This window comes from Lathyrus oleraceus, chromosome 2 (genome assembly GCF_024323335.1).
Source record: "Lathyrus oleraceus cultivar Zhongwan6 chromosome 2, CAAS_Psat_ZW6_1.0, whole genome shotgun sequence".
Lineage (NCBI taxonomy): Eukaryota > Viridiplantae > Streptophyta > Magnoliopsida > Fabales > Fabaceae > Lathyrus > Lathyrus oleraceus.
Genome location: NC_066580.1, coordinates 299,898,379 through 299,913,350, shown reverse-complemented (window position 1 = coordinate 299,913,350; position 14,972 = coordinate 299,898,379). Strand labels below are relative to the sequence as shown.

The 14,972-nt window shown below is 37.6% G+C and overlaps 1 protein-coding gene across 3 annotated transcripts; it reads right to left on the bottom strand.

Moving 5' to 3' along the window:
- Nucleotides 1–3,028: 3,028 nt before the first annotated feature.
- Nucleotides 3,029–7,269, bottom strand: LOC127119217 (uncharacterized). Of its 3 annotated transcripts, none has more exons than XM_051049404.1 (9): nt 4,796–5,052; nt 4,635–4,706; nt 4,308–4,554; nt 4,027–4,215; nt 3,826–3,936; nt 3,660–3,741; nt 3,476–3,571; nt 3,277–3,376; nt 3,029–3,183 (listed from the first exon to the last, which is right to left on the bottom strand). In XM_051049404.1, exons 3-8 carry the CDS (start codon nt 4,436–4,438, stop codon nt 3,278–3,280), a joined length of 708 nt encoding a protein of 235 aa, XP_050905361.1. In that variant the 5' UTR covers nt 4,439–4,554; nt 4,635–4,706; nt 4,796–5,052; the 3' UTR covers nt 3,029–3,183; nt 3,277. The 3 variants fall into 3 exon arrangements, with proteins under 3 accessions (XP_050905361.1, XP_050905360.1, XP_050905358.1); XM_051049403.1 differs by lacking the exons at nt 3,029–3,183; nt 3,277–3,376; nt 3,476–3,571; nt 3,660–3,741; nt 3,826–3,936 and adding exons at nt 5,148–5,452; nt 5,588–5,704; nt 5,796–6,101; nt 6,188–6,472; nt 6,866–7,269 and having other exon boundaries at nt 4,101–4,215; nt 4,796–5,053; XM_051049401.1 differs by lacking the exons at nt 3,029–3,183; nt 3,277–3,376; nt 3,476–3,571; nt 3,660–3,741; nt 3,826–3,936 and adding exons at nt 5,148–5,452; nt 5,588–5,704; nt 5,796–6,101; nt 6,188–6,472; nt 6,570–6,771 and having other exon boundaries at nt 4,101–4,215; nt 4,796–5,053.
- Between the last annotated feature and the right edge of the window lie 7,703 nt (nt 7,270–14,972).

Genomic DNA, 14,972 nt, shown 5'->3' with positions numbered 1-14,972 from the left:
AATATTCCTTTAGTGATCCTTACGAATGGGAATGATCAGTGATAGAAGTTGTTACCTCTTCTGGCGATTGAAACCTTTGATGCAGATATAAGGAGTAATCACGAGTGTTGAATGGTGACAACGCCTCTACTCAGTCCACACTAACAGATTCCTTCAGTCTCAGTGCTAGCTATTACGAATGAAGGCTTTCAGTGAGTGAGAGAGAGAGAGAGAGACAAAATTTCATCTAGTGAAATGCTTATGCACAAGGGTTCTATTTATAGAACCACTTGTGTGGGATGCAAGCTAAAAAATCCCACTTAAGTGTATGTGGCCCGTATCTTATGGTATACCGAAAATCACTTAAGCGTGTGGTACCTTACCATATTTCGTATTCTAATTAAGTGCATCGTACCTTACGATGTTCTAGAATTCACTTAAGTGCACCATACCTTACAGTGCTCCTTATTTACTATATCTCTCATTAATCCGTCCTTTTCTGTGTGACCCTGTAGGTTTTCACGACATTGGCAATTATATTAAATCATGTATTTAACATAATAAACAGTGAGCGGTATCTAGTAACACATCACTTCTACCCAAGACACAAAAATGTCATGTGATCTGACAAATCCCTTTTTGTGATAATACTTGTGTGTACAATTACCCTTTTTGCCCTTATATTATATATATATATATATATATATATATAATTAATATATATATATATATATATATATATATATATATATATATATATATATATATATATATATATATATATATATATATATTTGCAAATAATATAGTAAGTTCCTTGAAAACAAAAATAAACAAGCATTGCATTTCATGCATCATCTGCATAACAAGTTTCTCTTTCGCCAGATATCTCATTGGTGTTTCTTATGTGCTTCAGCCAAGCTGACTCACCGATACAATACCCGTGCCAATCATCTGAAGATTATGGAGCATCTTGAACAAGAGAACAGAGACCTGAAGGAAGAGATTGCCCGTATGACTGCCATGATGGAGTTAGTCCTAGCTGCTCAGAGCCAGTCTTTTCCAACACCCGCAACTCCTCCTCAAAGGATTGTCATTTCAGAGGTGGCTACCTCTACCATTCCTGCAACTGCTGCTCATTCTGCACCCAACATGCCTGTCGAATTCCCGTGGGGAATGCCGCCAAACTTTGTGCCTGAAGGCTCCGCGCCTACCTTTGCTTCCATGCCGACATCTATCCTGGTCATGTCTGTGCCACCGCCTATTGTGCATACCCTTCCTCGTGTAGAAGACACCACCTATCATTCTGAGTCGTCTGAGGGCCCTGATGTGTATGAAAAGATGGATGAGATGAATGACCAATTCCTTGAGCTGCGTAAGGAGTTAAAAACTTTGAGGGGTAAGGACTTGTTTGGAAAGAGTGTTGCGGAACTTTGTTTGGTTCCGAATGTCAAGATCCCGGTGAAATTCAAGGTGCCTGACTTTGAAAAGTACAAAGGGAATACCTGTCCACTCAGTCATTTGGTGACGTATGCTCGAAAGATGTCTACTCAAACCGATAATGATCAGCTTTTGATCCATTATTTTCAAGACAGTCTGACCGGTTTCGCTTTGAGGTGGTACATGGGATTGGATAGTGCAAGCATCCGCACATTCAATGATTTGGGAGAGGAATTTATGAAGCAGTATAAGTATAATGTTGATATAGCTCCAGATAGAGATCAGTTGAGGTCGTTGTATCAAAAAGATAAGGAGACATTCAAGGAGTATGCTCAGTGATGGAGAGAGCTTGCTGCTCAGATTACCCTTCCTTTGGAAGAAAAGTAGATGACCAAGATTTTTCTTAAGACCCTGAGCTCATTTTACTATGAGCGGATGATTGCCAGTGCCCCCAGTGACTTTACCGAAATGGTAAACATGAGGATGAGGCTCGAAGAAGGTGCCCGAGAAGGACGGTTGTCTAGAGAGGAGGTGTCATCTAGCAAGAGGTATGGCAACAATTTCAGCAAGAAGTAGGAGAGTGAAGCCAATGCAGTGACCGTTGGGAGGCAGAAGAGGCCTCATGTCAGAAGAAATCAACCACCCCATCAACATCATCATCAAGTCTCATCAGTAATCCCAGTATTTTCAGCAAATCAGTCAACACCAATTCAACAACAACAACGTCAATAACAATAACCACCGCAACGAACAAACACCTATAATAACAACAACAATACCAACAATCATCAAAAACAAAATTTTAAGAGGAAGAAGGTCTCTTTTGACCCAATTCCGATGACATATGCAGAATTGTATCCCTCTTTGGTTCTCAAAAACCTACTACAACCAAGAAATCCTCCGCAAATTCTCGAACCACTTCCATGGTGGTACAGACAAGAACTCCACTGTGCTTTTCATCAAGGATCCCCTGGCCACGATATAGAGAACTGCTACCCTCTCAAGTATGAAGTTCAGAAGCTGGTAAAGAATGGAATGGTGTCCTTTCACTATGCCAAACAAGGGATTAGACAGCGCTTTTTTTGACATTAGACAGCGCTTAAAAGCGCTGGCTATACTGGCGCTGGTATAGGTCTTAGACAGCGCTTAATTTACTAAAAAAGCGCTGGCATAGGTGGTTAATTCAACAAAATATAGTGTAAAAAAGCGCTGGCATAGGGTGGGCTATACCAGCGCTTTTACAGAAAAAGCGCTGGTATAGCCCACCCTATGCCAGCGCTTTTTTACACTATATTTTGTTGAATTAACCACCTATGCCAGCGCTTTTTGATAAAAGCGCTGTCTAAGGTCAAAATTAAAATGCCTTTACCAGCGCTTTTTGCCTAAAAGCGCTGTCTAAGACTCCAAATTTTGGAGGATCTTTTTATACGTTTTCACCACATTATTTAGCACCTGTAAATTGCAAATTTCAGCAGATTTTCATAAATTGGAGCTTGAATCCAATCTATATGCACCTTATAGTTCAACACATTGTAGTTCTATCTTCTGAATATGCACATATACTTGAAAATCTATATGCATTATAAACACATTATAGTTCAACACAATATACTTCTAATTTCAGCAGTTTTTTGAGTATTTATATATATACTTGAAAATGTTTGCCTTTACAAAAAATCTACACATTTCTAATAACCTCCAAAAATGCTAATCAAAATGTATTTCAACACATTCTAGTTCTATCTTCTAAATATGCTATATAACCTGAAACAACACCAAATAAAGATTGTAGTAAGCAAATGGAATTCACTCAAAGTTATTCAGATCACATTCAAAATTAAAGTAAGAGTTCAATACCTCACAAAACCTGTAGCTCGATAATGAATTGACACAATTCCTCTTTAATTTCATCCAACTGATCTTTTGAGTAATAAGCACATCTATATTCATCAAAGTACTACATAATAATATAACATAGTATGATTTAGTTAAATCTATTTAATTATGAGAAATATGTGTTAAATATGAAAATAACTCATAAGTTAGAAATCCATACATCAGATGGAATATCTGTTCGATCCATAAGAAGAGTTTCTTTCATAAACCTCAACGTGTAATATCCACAATCTATATTATTACGCTGTCGAGGACACTACACATGGAAAAAACATATGGATAAATATCCTAAGTTTTATCATGTGTCATCACTAATATAATCAAAATTGTGATAATTAATATACCTCCACTCTATTCCATGTAATGTTATTGGCTTTTCTCTTTGGTACTTGAATTTTTCTTTGTGCTCGAACAGTTTGTATAATGCTATAATGAAATATAAACGAATATTTAGAATAATTCACATAATAAATAAGTATACACACCGAATATTGGGTTATTTGCACTTACGTGTCAACTATCGTCTTCATAGCAGGGTATGTTGTCCAATCATTGTGTAAAGAATCCAAATAATACACAATTTCTTTAAAAGGATTTATCGCGACCAACAACCAATGTCCACTGTAATAAAACAAATGTTAGATGGAAACTTTCTACACGACGTCAAAATATGAAAAATTATAACAGATGAATTTAGATTGAAGAACTAACCCGTCGCCGGTATTAAACGGTAAAAAGAACAACTTTTCTCTATCTGTGTCGGCCATAAAGCGCTCGACTACATACATCCTGACTTCATCTGGTTTTCTTATCATTTCGGTTAAGTTCGTTTTCATGGGATTTAAGAATGAGAATCTTTGCTCCAACCCACGCGGACCCATCAATTTGTCATATAAATACCTTATATAAAAACATCATTAACATTTAGACTATTCATATGAAACGAGTAAATAACTTGTTCTAAGAATTTAAACAAAGTAGATCTGATATACCTCATGTATGTGTTGATAACACCAACGCTTAATTGCGTATGATACAAAATTTGATCAAAATCCTCTTTACCCAATGGCTCGGCATACTCAAAACAAAAATAGCTCCATCCATAGGTATTAAACGAACACATCCATCCGAAATATCTGTCGTTTCTAAATATGTATGGAGGCACGCTCTATACTTGGAAGGATTTTTCTTTTTAGCCCCGGTCCTCTTGGAAATTTCAGTCTTCTTAGCAACAGGAATCTAAATATCATATAATTAGTAAGGTGAAGTGTAAGATGACGAATTAACAGGAATCTAAATAGCATATAATTGTGATGTACCTCTTTTTGCGATGCAACTGACTCGATTTCCCGCGCAATCCCCTTATCTTTTGCTTTGGATTTTGTGGGAGTCTAATTAACATTAACATGTAAAAAATGTGTACGTAAAATGCGCGTAAAAAATTTGAATACCTAAAGGTTCATAATGGTTTTAAGCATACCTCATATCCTACGATAATGAGGTCTGTCGGCCATGCAACAAATGAACCTATGGCATCTCCCAATAAAGTTGCATCCGAAACATCGTCAGGATGTGGTAATAACGCATCCTTCTCCAAAGCAATATCAACCGAGACTTTCAAAGATCCAGTAGGGAGCGGTTTAGTGTGAAGTAATTCACCCAAATTGTTATGAACTTTCCCCTTGCCAACCATCCGATAAGTCGGTCTCGCTAAGTAGAGGTGACAAGGTGAAATGCCCTAAAACCAATAATAAATATGACATTTTTAATGTGTATATATGACAATTAAATAAATTAAGCTAATTTAATTTCATAATAAGATATATAATTACCTCTGGAATAGTCGGTTGAAAATTACAATTGATACTATCTTTGTCACTAGTATCTTTAAAACCCGCTGCTCGATCTCTTTCTCTTTCCTTTCTTAATTCAAGAACTTCAGCTTTTAATGCTTCCAAAGTTTGCTGCAGTTCTTTATTGCTAGGAGTCTTTGTTTTTTAATATTCAAGGATTTTTGAGTGATCCCAAATCCCTTGCCCCTCACCCGACCAGAATACTCGGGAACATCTAATGCTCGACTCAGTATGCTCCTGCAATCAGTGTCTTCATATGGAACTATAGATTGAGATAGAGTCTCCTGAAAATCATATGAACATACACACAATAGTAATGTTATTGTCTTAAGTAAGTGTCAAAGTCAAAGTGTTCGAAATTGGACGATTCAAAAGTGTCAAAGTCAAAGTGTTATTGTCTTAAATAATGCTATACTTACACATTTCTCAAATATTTGTTGAACGTCTTCTTTAATCTTTCCATCCTTACCGACACGGGCTTCCTTCCACAAAACATGTGCCGGAAGAGATGTTTCAGAACTATTCTCCTTTGTTAACTACACATTAAGCATAATATGATCAAATATAACTCATGACAAAATATGATCAAATATAACAAGTATATCAATGCAATTTATAGATACTTACTATAGACTGCTCTAAGCGTCCATATCCAACACGCCCTTTTCTATAGGGATACGCCGGACTTGATGCTCTTTGCCGGTTTGTTTCACTTACACTCTTAAATTCTTGGGTTTTTCGTTTGGATTTAAACGTTTCCCATTCTTTAGGTGAAATCAAACTTGCATATTTAGATGGAAGCTCTGCATCAACAAAAGTACCTTCCGTATCCCTAAGAAAGGTGGTTGATAAAAAGGTTCTAAACCCTCTTAGTAACTTTCCGGCCAATTTGAGACAATGATCTCTTCTGTTTTCTTCGATGTCGAAACACCTCTACGAAAAACATACACACATTGCGTTAGTACAATTAATTTAAAGACATAATCGTCATTAAAAACAAATAACATCACATATGGTACCTTTATCTCACTCCATATTTTGTCTTTAGCTTCGTTCAATTGTTTATTTCTCCAATTATCACAAGTAATTGGAACTTCATTCCTTACCAATGCACCAATAAAACTTGTCAATGTTGAACCGTTAGGCTCAATTAGTTGTCCACCTTCGTTCCAATGCACTTTTATTAAAACGCCTCGATCTCTATCTCGAATAACTTTCTTCATAACCGTTATTCCACGTTTAATTTCCCTTTCCGCACCACCAACGGTCTCATCACCATGTGGGTGATCCTCGTTACTAGCCATCTGTAATAAAGAAAATCATAAACACAATATTAAGCAAATATGAATACAAATCAAGTAAGTGTCAAAGTCAAAGTGTATTGAATTGGACGAAAATTACATGGTAGCCTACAAACGGGCCAAAGGACTCAAAAATGAACTCGATTCGTCCAAATTCCGAGTGGAAGCATGTTTTTTGTAACAGTACAGCAACAGTAAAATCAGGGAAAAAGTTGTCCGAATCGAAAAACAAAGTATACCATTGGCTCCGGAATCGTGGAGAAAGTCTATTTTCATTAATCACATGCATTAAAACTCATCACGATTCAAAAATATAAAGAAATCATGCATTATCAGATATAACTTATAATCAAAGCAATTGAAAACAAAAGAATAAAGAAACCATGGATAATTTACCTAAGTCACTAACATCTCTTTCTTTTCTTTGTTGGAATATTAATCACTTGTTTCTTAGCAATGCGTACGGATGAATTGATCCAAATTCCCTCATTATGATCGTTTCTTATATATGACTCATCCGGTATAAGATCATCAACTTCATCATTTCTATTCAACTCATTCCGTCTAATGCATGACTCATTCTCAACATCAATATCACATTGATCGACACCGCTATCATCAGTGACTTTGTTAGAGAAAAGCACTATAGACCATTTTGTACTCTTCGGGTCATTCACATAGAACACTTGTTTAGCTTGAGATGCTAGAATAAAAGGTTCATCTTTGTACCCCACCCTAGTAAGATCAACTTGCAAAAATCCAGACTTATCCATTCGTATGCCACTACTATTCACCCACTTGCAACCAAAGATGGGAATCTGAAACTTCTCGTAATCAAACACCCAAATGTGCTCAATAACTCCAAAATATGACAAATTTGCATATTTGGGGTTTAAGTCCTTCATACTTGATATATGCATTGCTTCAGCTAGCACGGTGACACCACTATTTTGCATAGTACTCTTATCATCTTGTTCTTTGGTATAAAATGTGTATCCATTAATTGAATATGCGCTATGAGAAAACACATGCAAACTTGGACCATATGCCAAACATCTCAACCTTTCTGTTACCGAAGAAGGATCTGAAGAGCGCTTCAAATAAATATGATCCTTCAACCATTGTATGAAACTTTGATTGTGCTCTATAACTATCCAATTTTCATTTCTGTTCGGATTTAACCTTCGGAGTACATCCTTGTGCATTTCAACATATGGCTCAACCTCATTATTATTGTGCAGAACATACAAATGAACTTGATCCCGTTCATCCCTTGATACAGATCAAGCAATGTATCAATCAGTCAGTAAAGTAATCAACTAAAGTACAAGCAATTCAAGTAGGGTAATATGTCAATCCAAAACTAGTTCAGCATTGTCAAAAACCAATTTAATACCAATCCAACTTAGCAAAATATTTTCCAAACCAGTCCAACACATTCAAGCAAATAACAAGTGTAGTTCAAATGTGCAATATAGTTCAGCAGTCCAACATAATTCAAGTTTAATCAGTTCAGTTTCATGGCATCAGAAAAAAAACAATTCAACAAGGTAAAATCACAAGCCAAGTCAATGCAGTTCCATTCAATTAACTTTGACTCACATCATTCCCATTCTAACAAGCTAGCCTTTCTTTAACTGTCTAACAGCTGACCTGCATTTTCTAAACTTGCATTTCAGTTTTTCATTCTAACACTAACCACACTAATTAACTATTTCATTAACACTAACACCATCTCCCTTTAACAGTTCTATCTAATCCTATCCAACTTACACGCCAATGCTAACAATCACATTTAACACTTGCTACAATTCATCATCAGTATAATAGAAACCTAATGGAAGCAAACACAAACCATCTCCCTTTGACATGGTGATTAATATCAAAAATATATACATTTGTTAACATACCACAAAAGAATCAACTGCCCTAACACACAAAAGAATCAACTGCCCTAACACAAGAGAATCAACTGCCCTAACACATGAACCACAAAAGAATCAACCCAGAAGCAAACCTTTATCACTAATAAACTGCCCTAAATAAAGAAAGATGAAACGAACAGAAAATGCACTTACAAAAATGTAAACGGTGATGAACGAAGTGAGTGATGAACGCAGGAATCAAGAATGGAGGTTTTGGGAGAAGCAGTGATGATGAACGCAACGAGTATGAACGCAGTGAGAAGAAGGTTGTGGGAGCGAGGGAAACAAAATGGGTCTTAACGTACTGAATGAATTCATATATTATAATTTACTAAAAAAAAAATTTGGTAAATAAGGCCTTAGACAGCGCTTTTATGAAAAGCGCTGGCTAAGCTCACAAATTAAAATGGCCTTAGACAGCGCTTTGAAGGAAAGCGCTGGCACAGGAGGGGTCAATAGCAGCGCTTCTAAAAGCGCTGTATAAGGTAGGCCTTATACAGCGCTTTTTTTAAAAATTTAAAAGGCCTTAGACAGCGCTTTTGTTGTGATTAATTTAAATAATTTTAAGGCCTTATACAGCGCTTCTCCCAAAAGCGCTGTCTAAGGTGACCTTCTAAAAAGCGCTGTATAAGGTAGGCCTTAGACAACGCTTTTGTTGTGATTAATTTAAATAATTTTAAGGCCTTAGACAGCGCTTTTGGGAGAAGCGCTGTATAAGGTGGACCTTCTCAAAAGCGCTGTCTAAGGTAGGCCATTTAGCAGCGCTTTTAAAAAGCGCTGTCTAAGACCATCCATTTAGCAGCGCTTTAAGCCATCTACGTATTCAGTTTCCTTATTTTTATTTTTTTTTAACGTGTAGCAGCGCTTTTGGAGAAAAGCGCTGTCTAAGGGGCGCTGCCAAAAACCTGTTTTGGCGTAGTGTTTGAGGACCGAGCGTCGAACGTCAAATCTAATCCATCGCCTACCCATGGGAGTTCATCTATTAATATGGTGGACGGTTGTCCAGGGGAGTTCAAGGTATTTGATGTACGTTTTATAAGAAGGTCCTTGGTGACGATGCACAAGGATATTTGCTTGGTGAGTGATTGTGAGCATGACCATGATGGTTGTGCTATTTGCAGTGTTAATCCCCGAGGATGTATGGTTGTGAAGAGGGGCATCCAGAGGTTGATGGATGAAGGTTTGATTCAGATTGTTCAATCCTGTCACATAGACGACGATGTTAATGTAATAGTATCGGTTTTCAAGAATCCTGAGAAAGTGGTTATTCAGTATGACAGCAGCAGCAGTAACAACGTCAGCAAAAGATCGGTATCACCATTGGTTATACGGTTGGCGGGTCTCATCCCGTATGCATCCGATAAAGCTGTTCAATATCAGTATAATGCAACTATGTTTAAAGATGGTCAAGAGGTTCCTTTGCCTACGATCAGTTCTATTATAAGCATTGATGATGTTACTAAGGTGACCCGCAGTGGTCATGTGTTTGGGTCGGTGTTCCCAAAGAATGTAGAAGATTTGTCTATCAATAAGAAGGTGGATGTGCCTCTTGTAGAATCTGTTAGTGCTCCAAGATGTCAGTCTGGTGAATCCAACGGCTTGAAGACTAATGACGATGATGAAGTGCTCAGGCTAATTAAGAAAAGTGAATTCAACATAGTGGATCAATTTATCCAAACCCCCTCGAAGATTTCAGTACTGTCTTTGTTGATGAATTCAGAAGCACACAGAGAAGCACTGCAGAAAGTTCTTGAACAAGCTTATATGGAACATGATGTTATGGTGGATCAATTCGATCATATTGTGGCTAACATCACTTCCTGCAACAACCTCAGCTTTTGTGATGAAGAACTTCCTGAAGAGGGTAGGAATCATAACTTGGTTTTGCATATCTCCATAAACTGCAAAGATGACGCTCTGTCAAATGTGTTGGTAGACACCGGATCTTCTTTGAATGTACTCCCAAAGTCAACATTGTCGAAACTGTCATACCAAGGAGTGCCTATGAGATATAGTGGCGTGATCGTCAAAGCTTTCGACGGTTCACGCAAAACTGTGATTGGAGAAGTGGACCTTCAGGTGAAGATAGGTCCGAGTGACTTCCAGATTACTTTTCAAGTAACGGATATCCACCCGGCCTATAGTTGTCTGTTGGAAAGACCATGGATCCACGAGGCAGGAGCTGTTACATCCACATTGCATCAGAAGCTTAAGTTTGTCAAGAATGGGAAGCTAGTTATTGTTGGCGGGGAGAAGACGTTGTTGGTCAGCGACCTGTCAGCTTTCTCTTATGTTGAAGCCGAGGATGAGGTTGGAACTCTGTTCCAAGCCTTATCTATTTCTGTTTAAAATAGAGTTGGAGCACATATGACCTCATTTAAAGATGCAAGGAAGATTCTTGAAGATGGTCAGTCTGATCAGTGGGGACGAATGGTAGAGGTCTCCGACAACAAGAGTAGAGCCGGTTTGGGTTTCCAACAAGGTTCGTCAACAGTCAGATCTGAAGATGTATAACTCAACTTTCGTAGCGGAGGGTTCATTCATGGTAATGAACAACACTTAGCTGTCGTGCTAGAGGATGATGAAGAGGAAAAATGCACCAATTTTGTGACGCATGGGAAGGCTTGCAACAATTGGACTGCCGTTGATATTCCTGTTATTATGCATCGATCTAAGTAATTGCTTTTATTTGTTTTTGAAAATCCTTCTCCTATGCCTAAGGGAGAAGTGAACATTGTTGGGCATTTTCAATTCGATCATCAATAAAATATAATTTTATTCATCCACATCTATGATGTTTTGTTTTTACTTTTTGCTTTATTCTGAAAATGGTAATCACAAAAAACATAAATAAATAATATAATTGTCCATATGTATAATATTTGGTCACAAATTCACTTCTCTAAAATCAAAATATCAAATTATTATGCAGGTTGGTTTCTAACCCCATTGAATACAATGATCCTTCTCATTCTCCAAATTTTGAATTGCCTGTGTTTGAGGATGAGGAGGAAAGTGATGAAGAAGTAAGTGATGAATTGTCTCTTGAGCATGAAGGAAAAGTCATTCAGTCATTCGAAGAGCAGATTGAGTTAGTCAACTTGGGTTCCGAGGATGATGTGAAGGAGGTTAAGATTGGATCTCGAATGTGTCCTGAGGTTAAGAAGGGGTAGATTGATCTTCTCCAAGAGTATTCAGATATGTTTGATTGGTCCTATCAAGACATGTCTGGGTTGGATTCTGAGATTATGGAGCATAGATTGTCGTTGAAGCCAGAATGCCCTCCATTCAAGCAGAAGTTGAGGAGAACTCATCCTGATATGGCAATGAAGATTAAGGAATAAGTGCAGAAGCAGATTGATGATGGTTTCCTTGTTACTGCTGAGTATCCGCAATGGGTGGCCAATATTGTGCCTGTGCCGAAGAAGGATGGAAAAGTCTGTATGTGCGTTGATTACAAATATTTGAATAAAGCCAGTCCGAAAGATGATTTCCCTCTGCGACACATTGATATGTTGGTAGACAATACAGCTAAATTCAAAGTCTTTTCGTTTATGGATGGATTTTCCGGATATAATCAGATCAAGATGGCACCCGAAGATATGGAGAAGACCACATTCATTACACCCTGAGGAACATTCTGTAATAGAATGATGCCTTTTGGTTTAAATAATGCTGGTGCAACCTACCAGAGAGCAATGACTATTCTTTTTCATGATATGATGCACAAAGAGATTGAGGTCTATGTTGATGATATGATTGCTAAATCCATTGATGAAGAAGAACATGTTGAGCATTTGTTGAAGCTATTCCAGCGTTTGAGGAAGGATAAACTCCACTTGAATCCCAATAAATGTACTTTTGGTGTTCATTCTGGTAAGTTGTTGGCCTTTATTGTCAGCGAGAAGGGTATTGAAGTTGATCCTGCCAAGGTCAAAGCAATACAAGAGATGCCTGCGCCCAAAACGGAGAAGCAAATAAGAGGTTTTCTCGACCGCTTGAATTATATCTTGAGATTCATTTCACACATGACTGCCACATGTGCGCCTATATTCAAGCTTCTTCGGAAAGATCAGTCTTGTGATTGGACTAAGGATTTCCAGAAAGCTTTTGATAGTATCAAAGAATATCTGCTTGAACCTCCGATTCTGTCTCCACCTGTCGAAGGAAGGCCTTTGATCATGTATTTGACTGTGCTTGAAGAGAGTATGAGTTGTGTTCTTGGTCAGCAAGATGAGAGTGGAAAGAAATAATTTGCAATTTACTACCTCAGTAAGAAGTTCACCGACTGTGAGACTCGGTATTCTATGCTTGAGAAAACTGGTTGTGCATTGACTTAGGCTGCTAAGCGTCTGCGTCAATATATGTTGGATCATACTACTTAGTTGATATCCAAAATGGATCCAATCAAGTACATATTTGAGAAGCCTGCTTTAACTAGGAGGATTACCCATTGGCAGATGTTGTTATCAGAGTATGATACTGAATACAGATCTTAGAAAGCTATCAAAGATAGTGTCTTGGCTGACCATTTGGCTCACCAACCTATTAAAGATTACCAGTCAGTGCAATATGATTTTCCTGATGAAGAGATCTTGTACTTAAAAATGAAAGATTGTGATGAACCATTGCTTGAAGAAGGGCCAAAACCTAGTCCCCGTTGGGGCATGGTATTTGATGGAGTTGTTAATTAATATTGAAATGGCATTGGGGTAGTGATTATTACTCCTCAAGGCACGCATTTTCCATTTACAACTAGATTGACTTTCAAGTGTACAAACAATATGGCTGAGTATGTGATCGGTAAAATAACAAGTGTACTATTTGCACCAATGTAGTAATAAAATGGGAGTTCTCCCGAGTATCGATCTTGAGGACTGCGTAATAAGTACAAATCTTTACAATAATTCCATTGAACAAAAGATCATAGGGGGTTTTTTGATTGTTTTCAAAATGATAAGAACGAGAATAAATTACACAAAGCGTATAAAAAGCTGTTAAGCAATATGAGAAAGCAGGCTAAGGCAAGATGTGTGAATTGCTTTGTACTACACTACCTCCACATTATATAACATCTACGTAGCAATTATTCAAAGTCGATCCTCAAAATTTGTTTTCTCTAATTCCTTAGCCGAAAACCATTAACAGTCAATTTCAATCCTAATTCCTTAGCTATTCAAAATGACGTTATAAAATATGCAATTGATCAAGAATTAACGGCTACTACGATTTGATCCTTATTCCTAAACGATTAAATCGAAGTATTATTATACAACAAGTGATAAGGTGGTTTGTCCTACCTAATCCTTAACCATAGATCAAAATTCCATTTGTCCGATAAACTAAAGCATTAAGAACGTTGTATAATAATTTGAATTAAGAAAACGTCGATGATCATAAAAACATAGAAATAATGTTCATACAGTAGCAATTCAGGGGCACCCCCTAGCATTGGGGGGTTTAGCTTCTCATAGTATTCAAAGACAGTAAATTACAAAATAGAGACATTACAATTCGTTCGTGATGAAGGTTGATCTTCAATTTCTTTCGATCTTGAAAATCTCTTCTTCTCCAAACACCTTGAAAGCTCTCTTCTCCTTTCTATCTATTCCTTGTACGATCCAAAAGTCCCCTTTTTCTTTACCAAAATGCAGACTAAATAGTTCCCAATCATCTAAAAACATCGTGAAATACCAAAACTGCCCTCCGGACTTACAAAGGGACCAAAACAATAAAAATCAGCAAACTGGGCGAATTGGCCAACACGGGCTGTGTCAGATGACACGGGCGCCTGTGTTGGCTCTCTGTCAACTCAACTCTTTCAGCCCTTGCTGACACGGGCCGTGTCAGCCCCCTGTTTTCTTGCTTCCTTGATCTCCACTCTGCACATGCTGACACGGGCACCCGTGTCATCCCCCTGTTTTTGCGTTATCTCGCTTTGCACGATGTCCTTGACTTCTGTTCTTCCGTTATGCATCTTTCAGGCTTATTCTTAGACCTGGAAACCAAATAGAACTACCACGGAAACGCATAAAATGCGACAAAAATAGATGAACCACTAATACAACATAAAACAAGCAAGAATTTATAAAATGCGATAAAAATTAAGAAATCAACTAAAAGAAAGAACCAAGTGTTACCGATTCTTGAAGATTCATGCTGGATGGATGATGAAAACTAAGTGCAAATGGTGACCGATCACAACCCCAAACTTATCTCATTGCTTATCCTCAAGTGATGTAAGAGACAACACAGAGGTCAACCATGGATTTTCTTCTTTCCACAATACAACTGATGATATTCGCAACTTATCTTCCTCCTTCCCGATTAAACTTCTGGTTCACCCATTCGAACTATCCACTGCATTATCATATCAGAGTGCTCCTTTACCTGCAAACTTCTACACACCACTCACTAAATCTCTCGGGGTTTAAGTGTTTAGCACTCATGATACCAAGGTATGCAATATCAACTCTTAATTTTTGAATAGATTCTACGTTCACTACACAAACCAAATTCACACACTTTTAGAGGTCTTTCGGGTTGTAACGGGGCTTAGGTACGGTGGGGATAAACAA

What these genes read in the sequence shown, in the direction of transcription:
- LOC127119217 (XM_051049401.1), bottom strand. Translation starts at nt 6,758, where the DNA reads ATGCATGTGATTAATGAAAATAGACTTTCTCCACGATTCCGGAGCCAA. An exon ending in GCCCGTTTGTAGGCTACCAT is followed by an intron (nt 6,473 to 6,569) that starts GTAATTTTCGTC and finishes TCTTTATTACAG; the next exon opens with ATGGCTAGTAACGAGGATCA. An exon ending in AACAAATATTTGAGAAATGT is followed by an intron (nt 5,453 to 5,587) that starts GTAAGTATAGCA and finishes TATGATTTTCAG; the next exon opens with GAGACTCTATCTCAATCTAT.